Here is a 14110-nt window from a genome sequence, read left to right as displayed (position 1 = left end):
AAACATATTGGTGTCTGTGATACCTGGTCAGATGAACTCCTTCAGTGCCATCGAACGCACCATGGCTCCCCATAGTGGCGGATCCACAGTACTGCAACGACCAGAACTCTGGGGCGCTGCACTCCCCCCTGGTTAAACACAGTACTCCGGGACTGGGAAGAAAACAACAATACAGGTTAGCAAAAAGACATACAATTTTGTTGAGTGCAAAACAATAAGCATACTTGAACAAGCTTCCCTTTATGGGAGGTGAGGACACTTTAACGTTACAAACATAATTAAATATCATAGCAACAGGCTACAATTAACTCTCATTACCCAACCGGGTATTCTACTAGGTGCAAACATTATTGACCAATAATTTAACTTTGCCTTTAAGGATATACACTCTTAATCCGCTAAAGACCTTCCTATAATCACATTATAAGGTATTTTAACTTTGCATTCTCCTACTTTGAACCTGCAGGACCGCCTGTCCTAACGGCACCAGACCTACTGCCTCTTCTTTCTATTACAGGACCGCCCCGTTCAGCCAGGGCCTACTGCCTTTCGCTACTATACATGGTATAGACATAACATTCCTTTCAATTAGAGAACATTGAGCCAGCTCTATTTGGCTCCTATTAGGACTCACTTTCTAACCCCTACGGGTTCACTTTCTGTCCTTAGTAACACATTATTAACTTTCGATGGGGAACGCAGGGTCTACCTTCTATCCCCCCCTTCTTTTTCTTACCAACATTATTAACTATCTTCTTTTCATAACGTTAAACTTGCTCTCTACTATGCATGCTGGACACCACGTCTACCTCTACGGGTCCACTGCATCCTTCCATTACCTTTCACTTTCTTCTTTCCAAAAACATTATCAGCATTTCTTTACATTTAACTAATTGCATACACATAACTTTTACATGTAAACGTTATCATCACTTTTCTTTATCAGCATTATAGCTATTGGCCTTAAAGCATTATCAACAAATGAACATCCCCTTTAAGAGAGGATCAAGTCTTTCTGAGGTAGTTCGTCTTCTCAGACTACCAGTCCATGCTCAACAAAGGTTCCGGTACGGTATCTTCACAAAGAGTCTTTGTTTAAGTAAAACCAGTAGGAAGCTCCTTTAAGAAGGTGCAAACTATTTACAAGCAGTTTGTATCATGCACTGTTCATGATTCAGCAGTTTTTATAACATTGTGGAACAAAAAAGCAAAAATAAAAAGCAATAGGGATCCCGGGTAAACAAAGGGATCCCTTTAAGAGTTAACCCAGGACGGGTTTTAGCAGCAAAACAGCAAGGAAATAAACAGTTAACTATTTACAGTTTCAGGTTTCCGAGGTTTAGTTGGACGGCTTCCAGGGCTGCACCTGGCACTTAACCCTTCTCGGCCTGGGAAAAGTGAGGTCCAGGGTTACACCCAGTGCTGGATAAACGCCGTTAATCCGTCTTTCATGTATGGTTAAATCATGCGCAGCGATGGAGATCTGCGCAGCTTGAGTAGGGGCATTTGTTGCAGCAGAGGTAGAGGCTGCTGCAAGATCAGTCACTGGAACGGGGTCAGCAGCTGTGGCACCAGCAGTCACGGGAGTGGTGTCAGTTGTCAGGGCAGGGTCGTCCTTCATACCTGCTTCAGATGCGGTCCCTCCGGTGCCGGTCTGCTCCGTCTCCACTGGGGTCTGGAACGCTGGTTGCGGGACCTTGTGCTGCGGCGTTGTCATCTCTGCTCGCAGCATACCCCTTCCCGGCAGCGCCTTGCTTTCCAGCTTCAGAGCGCTGGGACTTCTTTCCTGCTCCGGACCAGATGAGGCTGCCGACAGATGTCCGGTGAGGCTCCTGATGATGGCCTTCTTCCACCCGGCCTCGGTGCTCAGCTGCGTCCGCCGGGGTCGGTCGCCGAGCTCGTCCACTCCGGCCTGCAGGAATTCAGCGTCAGCGGTGGAGGCCTGGTTGCGGTGCCCCTCCGGGTAGCTGGGGGAGTCCTCGGCTCCGACCCCACGCTCCGGCTCCGGGTGGCTCGCCATGGCGTCCTCCATGTCTCTGACTTCTTCTTCCTGGTCCTTTTCCCGCTCTCTCCTTCGTGGGCGGTTTCGTTTTCTCTGTCTCTGCCCACCGTTGAGGATCAGGAGGCGGATCTCGGCTGCTGACGGACACGTCCTCAAGGGGCCGAGATATTTAGACTGGGCGGCCATTGTCTTTCGCGCTCTTCAGCTTGTTCACGCCCACTTCCACGCCCTTCTTCTTCTCCTGCGCTCTCCTTAGCGCTGTAATGGCGGCGGTTTTGGCGGGAACTCCTGGCGGCAAGTGGCAACACACAGTCCATGTAATAAAGCACAGTCCAAGCACGATAAATCACAGTTCCAAGGCACACATGACCTGATTCTTCAGGCTTAAGTAGATCCTGTTCGTGACGCCAAGTTGGAGCGCCCCCACACCGCCGCAGGGCCTAGGGGTACCCGGAGCCGGGCCTCTGGGTCTCAGTCCTGGGGTTGTCACGGTGGCTAGACCCGGTCCGTGGCCCTGTCCGTCAGTGGGGGACGTCCGGTGCAATAAGTGATGATGATGGTGCAGTAACGGTGGTGTAGCGGTGCAGTTGTGGGGTGCAGGTCGCGGTAAATAACGAGGACACCAGGTTGCAGTCTCTTTACCTCTTTACTGGAGATCTCTCAGTCCGCAGTCCAGAATACGGTTCACCAGGCTGCGTAAGTCCGGTCGGTCCGATGGCACCTCCAGAGTTCTCCTCACAGGTGGAAATCAGTGCCCTCCTTCTTAGCGCTATGTGTTGTAGTCCTTCCCTGCTGTGCTCACGGAAAGTACCCCACAACTGTCGTGTCTGTTTCTTAAGTTCCCTCACAACTCGATTCACTGATGTTCTTCTCGTATTCCATCCCTCCCTGTTATTCAGGTTGGAACGGCACCCGTTTGTCAGGTAGGCCTGGAGTTCTTCCGGGACCCTAGAGACGCCCCTCTCCCGCAATTGCCCCCCAAGACTTCATAGGTGATATGTGGTAGACAGCCCGCCTTAAACTGACTGCCCTGCCGCTGTTTGGAGTATGGCTTGAAGCTGTATGCTATTCCACTCCCTCGGCGTTCCGGCCACCGGTAATGCGCCTCAGTAGGATGTTGCTCCGGTCCTACAGCATGACCCCTACTGGTATTCTCCTTTTTGCTTGATCTCGTTTCTCACTCAGCACAATCTATCTCGCTTCTAGTCCTTTCTTGGGCACCGCCGCTATGCTGAGCAGGCACGGTCCCGTTACGTTCTTTCCAATGCCAAGCCTCTGTCAGGATCCCACCCCTGACAGAGACCCTACTGTCTCTTCCTCCACAACACCCTCTGCCACAAGGTGTTGCTTCGTTCAATCCAGTCAGCTTTCTCCTCTAACTTCCTGCCTGACCCCCAGTTTACCCACTATGGTGGGGAGTGGCCTAATGAATAGCACCCTTAGCTCCCCCCGGAGGCCCTGCTGTGAAACATATTGGTGTCTGTGATACCTGGTCAGATGAACTCCTTCAGTGCCATCGAACGCACCATGGCTCCCCATAGTGGCGGATCCACAGTACTGCAACGACCAGAACTCTGGGGCGCTGCACTAGGGGTTGTCAAGAATTTTCCTAAACGTTTATTTTGTTCCTGCTACTCTCCTGAATAATACTTTTTTTTTTTATTCCGCTGTAAAGTTTAAAAGATTTGGGCTTTATAATTAATGCTAATTTTAATAGGGGCACGGCTCATACGTTTTTAATGCAGAGCGGTTTAAAGACACGCCCACAGAGAATCCCATGGCACCGCCCCCTTGTGAAAACCATAAATATTGTGCCACATCTCTGGAACTGTATGCTGAAATTAAAAAGAAAACATGTATTACTCAGCTGAGCAGGGGGAATAAAATAATAAAAGCAAAAACTGGACCTGATGACAGGTTCTCTTTATAGGGGTTTGGGAAATTAAATTGAAACTGTCAGCAGGTTGTTGCTATATAATCTGAGAGCAGCATAACATAGGGTAAGAAAGCCTGATTCCAGGGATGTATCACTTACTGGGCTGCTTGATGTAGTGATTGAGATTTAGTATAGCTAAGTTTTCTGCACTGCGCATTGTGAGCAAGCTACTACTCAGTGGTGGGGGGCGGGGGTTACACTGATTAGCCTGACTGCTTGGCACCTGAGCTGCAGTCCGGTAGTGATAATTTTCTGCTGATAAAATGCTGATTGTATTGAAACTGCTACAACACACAGCCTAATAATAATAATAATCTTTATTTATATTGCGCCAACATATTCCGCAGCACTTTACAGTTTAACAGTTTCAAACACAACAGTCATAGGTAACAACGTTAACAACACAGTAATAAAGCAAAATAAGACAAAATAAGACGACCCTGCTCGTGAGAGCTTACAATCTACAATGAGGTGGGGAGATACAAAGCACAGGTGTGTATTTACAATTATGTATTTACAATGATGGTCCAGCCATCTTCAGGGGGTGGGGGGTAGATGGAGATAGTGAATGGGCCACACACACACAAACATAAAATGACTGATTAGGGAACGTGATAGGCCGCTCTGAACAAATGTGTTTTGAGCGAGCGCCTATAACTATGCAAGTTGTGGATGGTCCTAATATCTTGGGGTAGAGCATTCCAGAGGATTGGTGCAGCACGGGAGAAGTCTTGGATTCGGGAGTGGGAGGTACACAGGTAAATGATACATCACTAGATTCAGGCTCCCTTACCCTATATTATGCTGCTTTCAGATTAAATAGAAAAAACCTGATGATAAATTCCCTTTAGCTACTTATGACCTGTTAATAAGGGCTCAGTGTTTGGTCAGTTTGTCAGTTTTTGCCAAGTGTTCCATAAGTGATTTGATTTCCTCATATGAAAAAAAATTAATGGCAAAATTTCTCCTAAATATTGCCATGTTAGTGCTGTCCGTGTTTTTTCTCAGACCCATAGACTTGTATGGGTGATTTTGATTTCGGATGAAAAATGAACACGTGCATAATTTATATAATGGGTCTGTGCTCTATCTATCTACACGAAGATGTCTGAAATCTGAATGGAACCCAAGGTGAGCGGGGCTGAGCTGCAGTACTGCGGCATTGCATGCCATATTATGAGACATTTTCCAATAGAAGTATTGCTACTAGGGGAGAACATGGTGCCTTGTGGAGGCGTTAAATGACTATACACAGGGAATCCCTGCTCTGCTGTACAATGTCTATAGATATGGCAAAACCAAACGATGAATCATGGAAGCACGGGAGAAGGCTGTGGACTGATTCACACTTGAAGTTAAGGTATTTTACATTTTTTTCTCCAACATTTTGTCTTTTAGCTCAAGTGTATGATGACATTGAACTTGGTGGAGTTTTTGCTGAGGGCGGTCTGAGTCATGATCACCTCTTCCTCACTATACATGATGCTGTTCTTTATGCCCTGGCAAATAACACAGGAACAAGGCATATAGCATCTGAGAAGGTATCTTATCTTATGATTCATACATATGTTATAATGCAGCCAATGAAGCAACCAAAAAGAAAGAAAAAGAAACTTTCACCACATTTCAAATCTAAGAGACCCATAATAATTGGGACTACTGTCTATCTAGCATCTACTTAGGGGGAACTCCATGTTTTCGTGGGCCCCAGGCGAAAGAGTCATGATGCACAGATGCGGCAGAGAAATATAGGTATAGTACAATGCCAAAGATTTCACTTCTTACATTACATGAGTGATATCAATAGCTCAGAAACTGGACAGTATAATCCTCCATACAGTATTATACAGAATAATCAACCCCACAGTATTATAGACACCACATAGTGCTCCATACAGAATAATGAGCCCAATATATTGTTCCATACAGTATTATGGGCACCACATAGTGCTCCATACAGAATGAGCCCCATATATTGCTCCATACAGTACTATGGGCACCACATAGTGCTCCATACAGAATGAGCCCCATATATTGTTCCATACAGAATAATGGACCTCATATAATGCTCCGTACAAAATAATGAGCGCCATATATTGCTCCATACGGTATAATGGACTCCATATAATGCTCCATACAGTATATGATGGGCAGGCACCATATAATGCACAAGTATATGATGGGCCCCATATATTTCTCCAAACAGAATTGGTCCCATATAATGCTCTATATATAATTGGCCCCATAAGATGCTCCATATGTAATTGGCCCCATAAGATGCTTCATATATAATGGGCCCCATATACTGCTCCATATGTAATTGGCCTCATATACTGCTCCATATGTAATTGGCCCCATATTCTGCTCCATATGTTATTGGCCCCATATATTGCTCCATATATAATTGGCCCCATAAGATGCTCCATATATAATTGGCCCGCTATACTGCTCCATATGTAATTGGCCCCATATATTGCTCCATATGTAATTGGCCCCATATTCTGCTCCATATGTTATTGGCCCCATATATTGCTCCATATATAATTGGCCCCATAAGATGCTCCATATGTAATTGGCCCCATAAGATGCTTCATATATAATTGGCCCCATATACTGCTCCATATGTAATTGGCCTCATATACTGCTCCATATGTAATTGGCCCCATATTCTGCTCCATATGTAATTGGCCCCATATTCTGCTCCATATGTTATTGGCCCCATATATTGCTCCATATATAATTGGCCCCATAAGATGCTCCATATATAATTGGCCCGCTATACTGCTCCATATATAATTGGCCCGCTATACTGCTCCATATATAATTTGGCCCATATTCTGCTCCATATATAATTGGCTCCATATTTTGCTCTAAACCTTAGAAAAAAAAATGAAATACTCACCTCTCCTCGCTGGCCACTGCACTGTTCCGGACTCCTCGGCATCTTCCGGCTCTCTGCACTGTGACTGCTCAGGCAGAGGGCGCACATTAATCAAGTCCTCGTGACCTCTAACCTGAAAGTCAGTCACAATATGGAAAACACCGCAGGGCAGGAACAGGGAGAGATGAGTATCGCAAGTACTGGGGCTCGGAGCAAGCAGCGGGGGGGCCCACTTGTGGGCGCCGACACTAGCACAGGCATCGGAACCCATAGCGCACTGGTGTTGCCGACGTCGAGTGGGCACCCCTGCCTGCTCAGTGCCCTGACACTTACTCGGGTCCGCCGACACTGCCTCTACTAAAAAGTTCCTATGGTACAATTAGCAAATATTACTGTTTCATCACTGGACAATGTAAATTGACTGCTTTAAAAAGGTTTGTGCAAGATTACAGAAAAAGATGTTGTCTTCCAGAAACAGCTAACTTTTTGTACAGGACTGTCTTATATTGCAGATTTCTGCAATAAAAATCTAGGACCAACACATGGATTTCAGTAAAGGGTGTGCTAGCAGATCCCACACAAGGATTAGACCAATTTTCATTTCAAAGGGAATCGGTCAGCAGGATTTCCCCCAATCTGTTTATATGCACATGTAGCTCTTCCAAAGACAACTCCAGTAATACCTTTACATGGTCAGTCCGTTCCTCCATTACTAAGAAATCAGCATTTGAATTAATATGCAAATAAGGCTGAAGTGCTTTCCTAAGGCCTCTTTCACACTTCAGTTGTTTGGCGTCAGTCTAAAACCGCCATTTTCCTCAAATAACGGATCCGTCATTTTTTTTGGGCGGATCCGCTATTTTCCCATAGACTTACATTAGCGACGGATTGTGACGGATGGTCGTCCGTTCCATCCGCCATGCGACGGATCCGTCGAAATTTGGCGGACGTTGTCTAGACATAGACGGACATTGAAACGTTTTTTGTCAACGCCAAAATGGCAGTTCGCGGCGGATCCGTCGCATCCGCCATTCCATAGAATGGCCGCCTATGGGCGACGAATCGATCGCAACCGTCATTTCGGCGGATCCGTCGCCCCAATCCGCTTTTTCAATTGAGCATGCTCTAAAGAGTAGATACTTTTCCTAGACAACCCCCAAGTAACGGATCCGTCAAAAAAACGGATCCGTTAGAACCGTTTTCTCAACAATTGTGACGGATCCGTCGATCCGTCACTATGTTAGCAAGTGACTGATGCCAAACAACTGAAGTGTGAAAGAAGCCTAAGCCTGCATCACTCCGGCTCTATTTCCCGCCCAGTTCTACCTTCTCCTGCTTGACTGCGAAAAGAAGCTAAGGAGCTATAGGAGAAGCAGGAGGAGGCACTGGGCTGGTAAATGAGCCAGAATTACAGAGGCTTGGGCTTTTTTAGCCTGATTCAAATGCAGATTGCTAAGTCAGGAACAGAGGAACAGAAAAAGAAGTCTCGCACTCAACTTCAGTATATTTGCAGATTTATTTGGTGCTGAAGTAGCACTGGATCCAGTGCTACTTCAGCACCAAATAAATCTGCAAATATACTGAAGTTGAGTGCGAGACTTCTTTTTCTGTCTATTGAAGGATTTGGGTACCTAGTCTCCGCACCACAAATAGCAGTGCACACGGTGTTTTCTCTATAGGAACAGAGGAACAGACCGTCTAAGTAAAGGCATTGTTAAATTCTTCCTTCAAAGAGCTACATGTGCATATAAATAATTGGGAGGGAGGGTCTTGCTGACAAATAGCTTTTAGATCAATAACAATCTTGTAGTGACGTTTTACATAATATTTTCCATAAGAAATTAAAATGCCATTCAGTTCCCTATTAGGCTGGCTCTATTTCAAAACTGATTAAATAAATACAGATTATTGTACTTATAATCAGGAATAATTGCAGTCACTGTTTGGGCTGTTTTGGAATCTTGTATCCGACCAGGAAAATCATTTTTGGAGTCTTTACTTCTTCCGCACCAACCTTCTGAAGGACATGTAGCCTTAGAAGTCATGTATGCTTAGAGACTGAATTTACTGCCTTTATATTGTAACGAGTATAAGATTAGTTGTTCATATTGACATTCTTCTACTGTACATTCCTCTGGTGTGTGTAATAGATATATGCTGTACTATTCACAGATAAGAACTGTAGACTTGAGTTTCATAGAAAATATAAGGTCACTGGGGTCATCCTTACCAAACATTTATTCAAGGTCTCTGCTTTGACTTTTCCTCCACTGAATTTGAGATGCTTCTAAGACTGAATTCACATGTATATTGTCATTTCTGTCCTGTCATAGCAGCGGAAAACTGAAGTACGAGATCTGCCACATGACTGATACCAATGATTTATAATGTGGTCTGTCAGGTTCTATCATGGTGCCAGTAACTTTTACAGATACCATATGTCTGTGTGGGGAATGCAGGTCCTTTGTTCAATATTAGATGTCTACTGGCTAGGCAATCTATACATTAATGTGTAGACAAAAAGTTGAATATTTGGCCAGAGATACACTACCGTAGAATACGGCCAAGTGCTATGCGAGAAAACATCCAGTGTTACTCTATCAGTGTTTTTTTTCCTCAGGCATATTTGGCATGCATGTAATATCGCAATAGACTGCTATTGGCACCGAGACTCGGCTGAGACTCGCCAATGCAAGCCTGTGGGTGCGAGAAAAAAAAAGATGTCAGTGACATAGATAGAATAAAAGCCAGCAATTCAGCAGGACCTGACAGGATAGAATAGTTGGATTATATACAGTATATACACATAGAATAGATAGATATATAGATGTCAGTGACAAATACAATTAGTACAGTGTGTGTGCAGCTCACTGTGCATGTATTTAATTAATAAAAGATTATTTTTCAGAAAAAAATTGTGTGGGCTCCCGCGTAATTTCCTTAACCAGCAGAGGAAAAGCCTATGGCTGGGGGGCGATGTTTATAGCCTGGGAAGGGAGTAATATCTGTGGAGATTCCCAGGCTATTAATATCAGCTCACAGCTGTATACTTAGTCTTTACTGGTTATTAAAATGGTGCACCCCTCCAAAGAAAATTACGTAGGGTCCCCCTATAATTAATAACCAGCAATGGTTATGCAGACAGCTGCGGGCTGATATCAATAGACTAGGAAGGGGCCATGAATACTGCCCCTCCGAGGCTAAAAATATCAGCTCTCAGCTGCCCCATAAAAGGCGCATCTATAAGCTGTGCCAATTCTGGCACTTCGCCTCACTCTTCCCATTTGCCCTATAGCGGTACAAAGTGGGGTGATAGTTGGGGGGTTAATGCTACCTTTGTATTGTCAGGTGACATGAAGCCCAGAGGTTAGTAATGGAGAGGCGACTTTAAGACTCCCCCATTACTATCCAAGTCCTTTACTTGAAAGAATTACTCAGACTCCTTTAATAAATCTTAATTAAACCATACACTTCGCAACACCCATCCCAGTGATGCCATTGTCCCCTGCAAAAGAATTAAAATAACAAACAACAATATTCCTCACCTTTTCGCAGAGATGATAATCCATTTGTCTCACGACATCTAGATGGCAGGCTGCATGGTTGCATGATGAGACCATACAACCTGTCATCCAGCAGAGACACTGAGCAGCATGTGCTCAGTGTCTCCGTGTGAACTCCTATTACCTGTCTGATGGCACCACAAGCGTGAGAAAGGTCATGGGAGTTTACAGCCAATGAACTCACTTCACCTATCTGACGTCAGTGCTGTGGGAAAATTTCTAACGGCGCAATGGCGTGCATCTTGCCAGAAATATTATTCATGTCAAGGAGTGGAGTAACACTTCTGATTTAAAGTCATCACTTTACATGAATTTTTGGGTTGCTTAACCACACCCCATTCCAGCCCCTCTCCAGCTTCACCATTTTGGCACAGCTACTTGAAGCTGGCGTGAAAATGCCAAAAGTTGCAAAAATGTTACAACTATTGAAAATATTTATGCCAATTTTCTGGCGTAAGCATTTTGATGTATTGACCCCTGTGAGTCTTGTGGCCCACTTAGTTATGTAATCTGAATAAAAAGGCAGCTTTTCTCAACATTCATTGCACTTTAGAATCTCAAACTGTTCAAAAAAGTTGAAGTCATGCCAGGATCTATCTTATTATTTATTCTGAGTATGTTCACTCAGTCCAAGCTCATTATATCTACACCCTTTTAATGATCCAGCAACTTTTCTTAGGAATTATAGAAACTTCTTTTTCCCAACTATTGTCTTTCATAGTAAGCTACTTATATTGATATTTTACTGGTATCGAATTTCTCCTCAATTAAATGGCTCTGCCAACATGTTACAATACATCAATAATGACGTCCGCATCTATTTCAGGGTTCTGGTGACACAGAGATTTGTGTGCAGGACACACAAGATGAAATCAGTGAGGATTATCCAAATCTTGAAGAGGTGAGTGAAAATGAACTCAATGGTGGACACTGTTTAAATTAATCTCCATTTTACTATCAGTTTTCAAAAGCCGTGTGTTGCGTTACTGTATAACGTATATGGCTATGACTTGTAAAAAAAAGGATTTTAATCAACAATGTGATGCGTGTCATAAAAAAATACAATTATGTCAAATCACAAAGTAAAGCTGCTGTGAGCTATTTAATAGGTAGATTGTTAAAGCTGACTTCATGTGTACACACTCTGAAAATATTAATAATGGATCAGCTAGGTAGTATCTTTAAAGAGTCTGTCAGCATAAAATGATTGTTCAAACCAAGCACACGCCCTTGGCGCACTTTTCACAGTGCACCTTCCCAACTATTTGTTTTCAATCTATCTGCACCTATCTTTACAGCAGCCAGAGGAGGGTGGAGATAGATGACAAGCAAGTAGATGGGAAGGTGCACTGAACTGTTTGACCACGAGTGTCTGTGCTTAGTTTGAACACTCATTTTGTGCTGTTTCTACCTGATTTAACACAGCCTAGCTTGTCCCCACAGTCCCGATCAGCAAGTCTAAATGCATCCTATTTCTTTCTCTACTGGCGCTCTGGATCTACTGCTTGGGTCCCTCACTAGTCCCATGAACTCAGTCCCGTTACCTTCGTCATTTTGCAAACTCAGGGTCTCATGACACTTTGCCCTATCCAAAGACCCCTCTTTGGTGGAAGGCCACTCTGTCTCTTTGGTCACTTCAAGGTTGTGCTACTTCCTTGTCCCTAAGTCTCCTTTTCTGCAGTTTACCCACAACGGCAGCACTGCTCACATACACTTCCTACTTGAATATGAGCTTGTCCCTATCTGCAGAATTACAGGAAGTGGTCTCTTTCCCTAACACTAAACCCCTCCCAATATGGGCTTGTCCCGAACATTAACTTTATCCTTACCCTAACGTCACTTATCTAACTACAGTCACTATCCTATCCCACCTATCTTATGTCCTGAGCCCTAAACTATGTCTTACATAACTTATAACATTACTTATACACTACACATTATTCACATTCAGGTGATTGGTGTCTTTAGGGGTAGGAACGCTACAGCCTTTGGCAACCTCCCATATACATGCACCACTGTATTCATTGAGCTTTTCTTTTTTTTTATCCAGGCTATGTTTGGCAGTATGTTCCAAGCTGAAATCCAAACAGCGTTGTGAAGTCTAATTTGAACAGTGCAAATAAAACAATGCTTCATTCCTTCTAAAATCATTGGTTGATGACACTGGGGTCCTCAAGGCACAGTTGCTAAAGTAATTTCAAGCCAAGGAATCCACCCTCTTCAACTTTGGAAAAGCTAAGTCTACTGCTTTTTAATAAAAAAGAAAAAAAAAGAAGGAAAGAAAGTGACTCAGGTGACATGAAAGCTGCTTGGAAAGTGAATTCCCGCTCGTACCTCAGTCCCAATACTGTTATTGCGTCCATTTCGATGTGCCTGTTGTGGATGAAAAGTTCATCAGTGTCTCCCAAGGATCTTTTATAAATGTAATAAAGGAAACAAAAGAAAATGGAAAATCCATGCTAATATATTTTTCAGTGAACTCAGCTATGTATGTACCAGAACAGATAACGATTTAAGGCACTGTAAAAACTTGATAATTTTTGGACCAATGTTGACTTTGCAAACAAGCGCAAAGTAATAAATAATTATTTTATGCTGCTTTCTGAAAATCAAGCAATGAATGTACAGACTTAATATTTATGCCAGTAATTGAAATCAAACCATTTATGAGAAGTCAGAGCTTTAAATCACTACCTATTGCAGGGATTACTAGCAGATGAATGTTATTATTATCCACAGATGTGAAGTATGCACCATCCTGTACTACAAAATAATACCGTACAATGAATGTCAATGGCCAAGGTGTTTACGACTTCAGCACTAAAATTGCGGAGCCAATAACACTCTATGCTGCAGTCAAGAGATAATACGCACGGCGTTTCTAATGTATATAGAAGAAAAAGTTCTACAATTTTATTTATTTCATGTGGATGTTGGTCCCTGTCTTTGCCATTGTAAAATCTCATGTATTAAACTATTGGTCACAAGAGTGAAAGAAATGACATTATTTATTGTCCTGTTACGGCATATAGTTTTATACAGATATATTTGAGACAATATATTACCAATCATCCTTGCTTTTGTTTTTTGACATCGGTAACAGTAGCATAGACAAAGCAATTCAAGGACAGAGGAAACGCGCCGACCCTTGCAATTAAATTAATGTTTTTTGGCCTTTCATATCCAATAGAGATCCAACGGTGGAATCACTAGCTCATGCAATTTAAATGGTAATGTGAATTACTAAAGCTGTTGCTATCATAAAAAATTACAATCTTTATTTCATTCTAATTAAAAAGTGCATGATACAGGTAGGCAAGCAAAATCCATGCAGTTTTTAATAAGGATGAAATAAAGATTGGAGTTTTTTATGACACCACCAGCTTAGACTTGATCTACTAGAATTTAAACAAGCACTCCTCCCTTCAAAATTTTTATTCTCTTAATATATTTCAGTCATCACATTATATAGCACTATAGCATTATATAGGGTCCCATGCACCTTGTCATATACTCACCCTCCCGCATGTTCACTGTTTTTCTGCCCCGGTCCGTCCCACAGTGTAATCTTGTGGGCGCAGCTTCTGTGTGGCCGGAAGTCATAATCTACGTCACAAGCTCTCCATGAAACACTGGAGCAGCCGGCAGGTCACAAACTGCAGGAGACGTACTAGAGCGGCGGCAAAAACAGAAGAAATCGAAGGTTAGAATCAGAGAGGGGGCACAGG

The 14110-nt window shown here is 43.4% G+C and overlaps 1 protein-coding gene across 2 annotated transcripts in view; it reads left to right on the top strand.

The window, feature by feature from the left end:
• The window catches only part of SLC26A9 (solute carrier family 26 member 9), a 233432-nt gene extending 220061 nt beyond the window's left edge, over positions 1-13371 (top strand). For both annotated transcript variants that reach the window (XM_077295144.1, XM_077295143.1), the window contains exons 19-21: positions 5337-5479; positions 11209-11283; positions 12433-13371. In XM_077295144.1, coding sequence (XP_077151259.1) covers positions 5337-5479; positions 11209-11283; positions 12433-12480 — 266 coding nt within the window. In that variant the 3' untranslated portion in view covers positions 12481-13371. The remainder of the gene's footprint in view (positions 1-5336; positions 5480-11208; positions 11284-12432) is intronic.
• The last annotated feature ends 739 nt before the right edge of the window (positions 13372-14110 follow it).

The sequence above is a fragment of the Ranitomeya variabilis genome, chromosome 3, assembly GCF_051348905.1.
Source record: "Ranitomeya variabilis isolate aRanVar5 chromosome 3, aRanVar5.hap1, whole genome shotgun sequence".
NCBI lineage: Eukaryota > Metazoa > Chordata > Amphibia > Anura > Dendrobatidae > Ranitomeya > Ranitomeya variabilis.
This window is presented reverse-complemented; position numbering and strand designations above follow the sequence as displayed.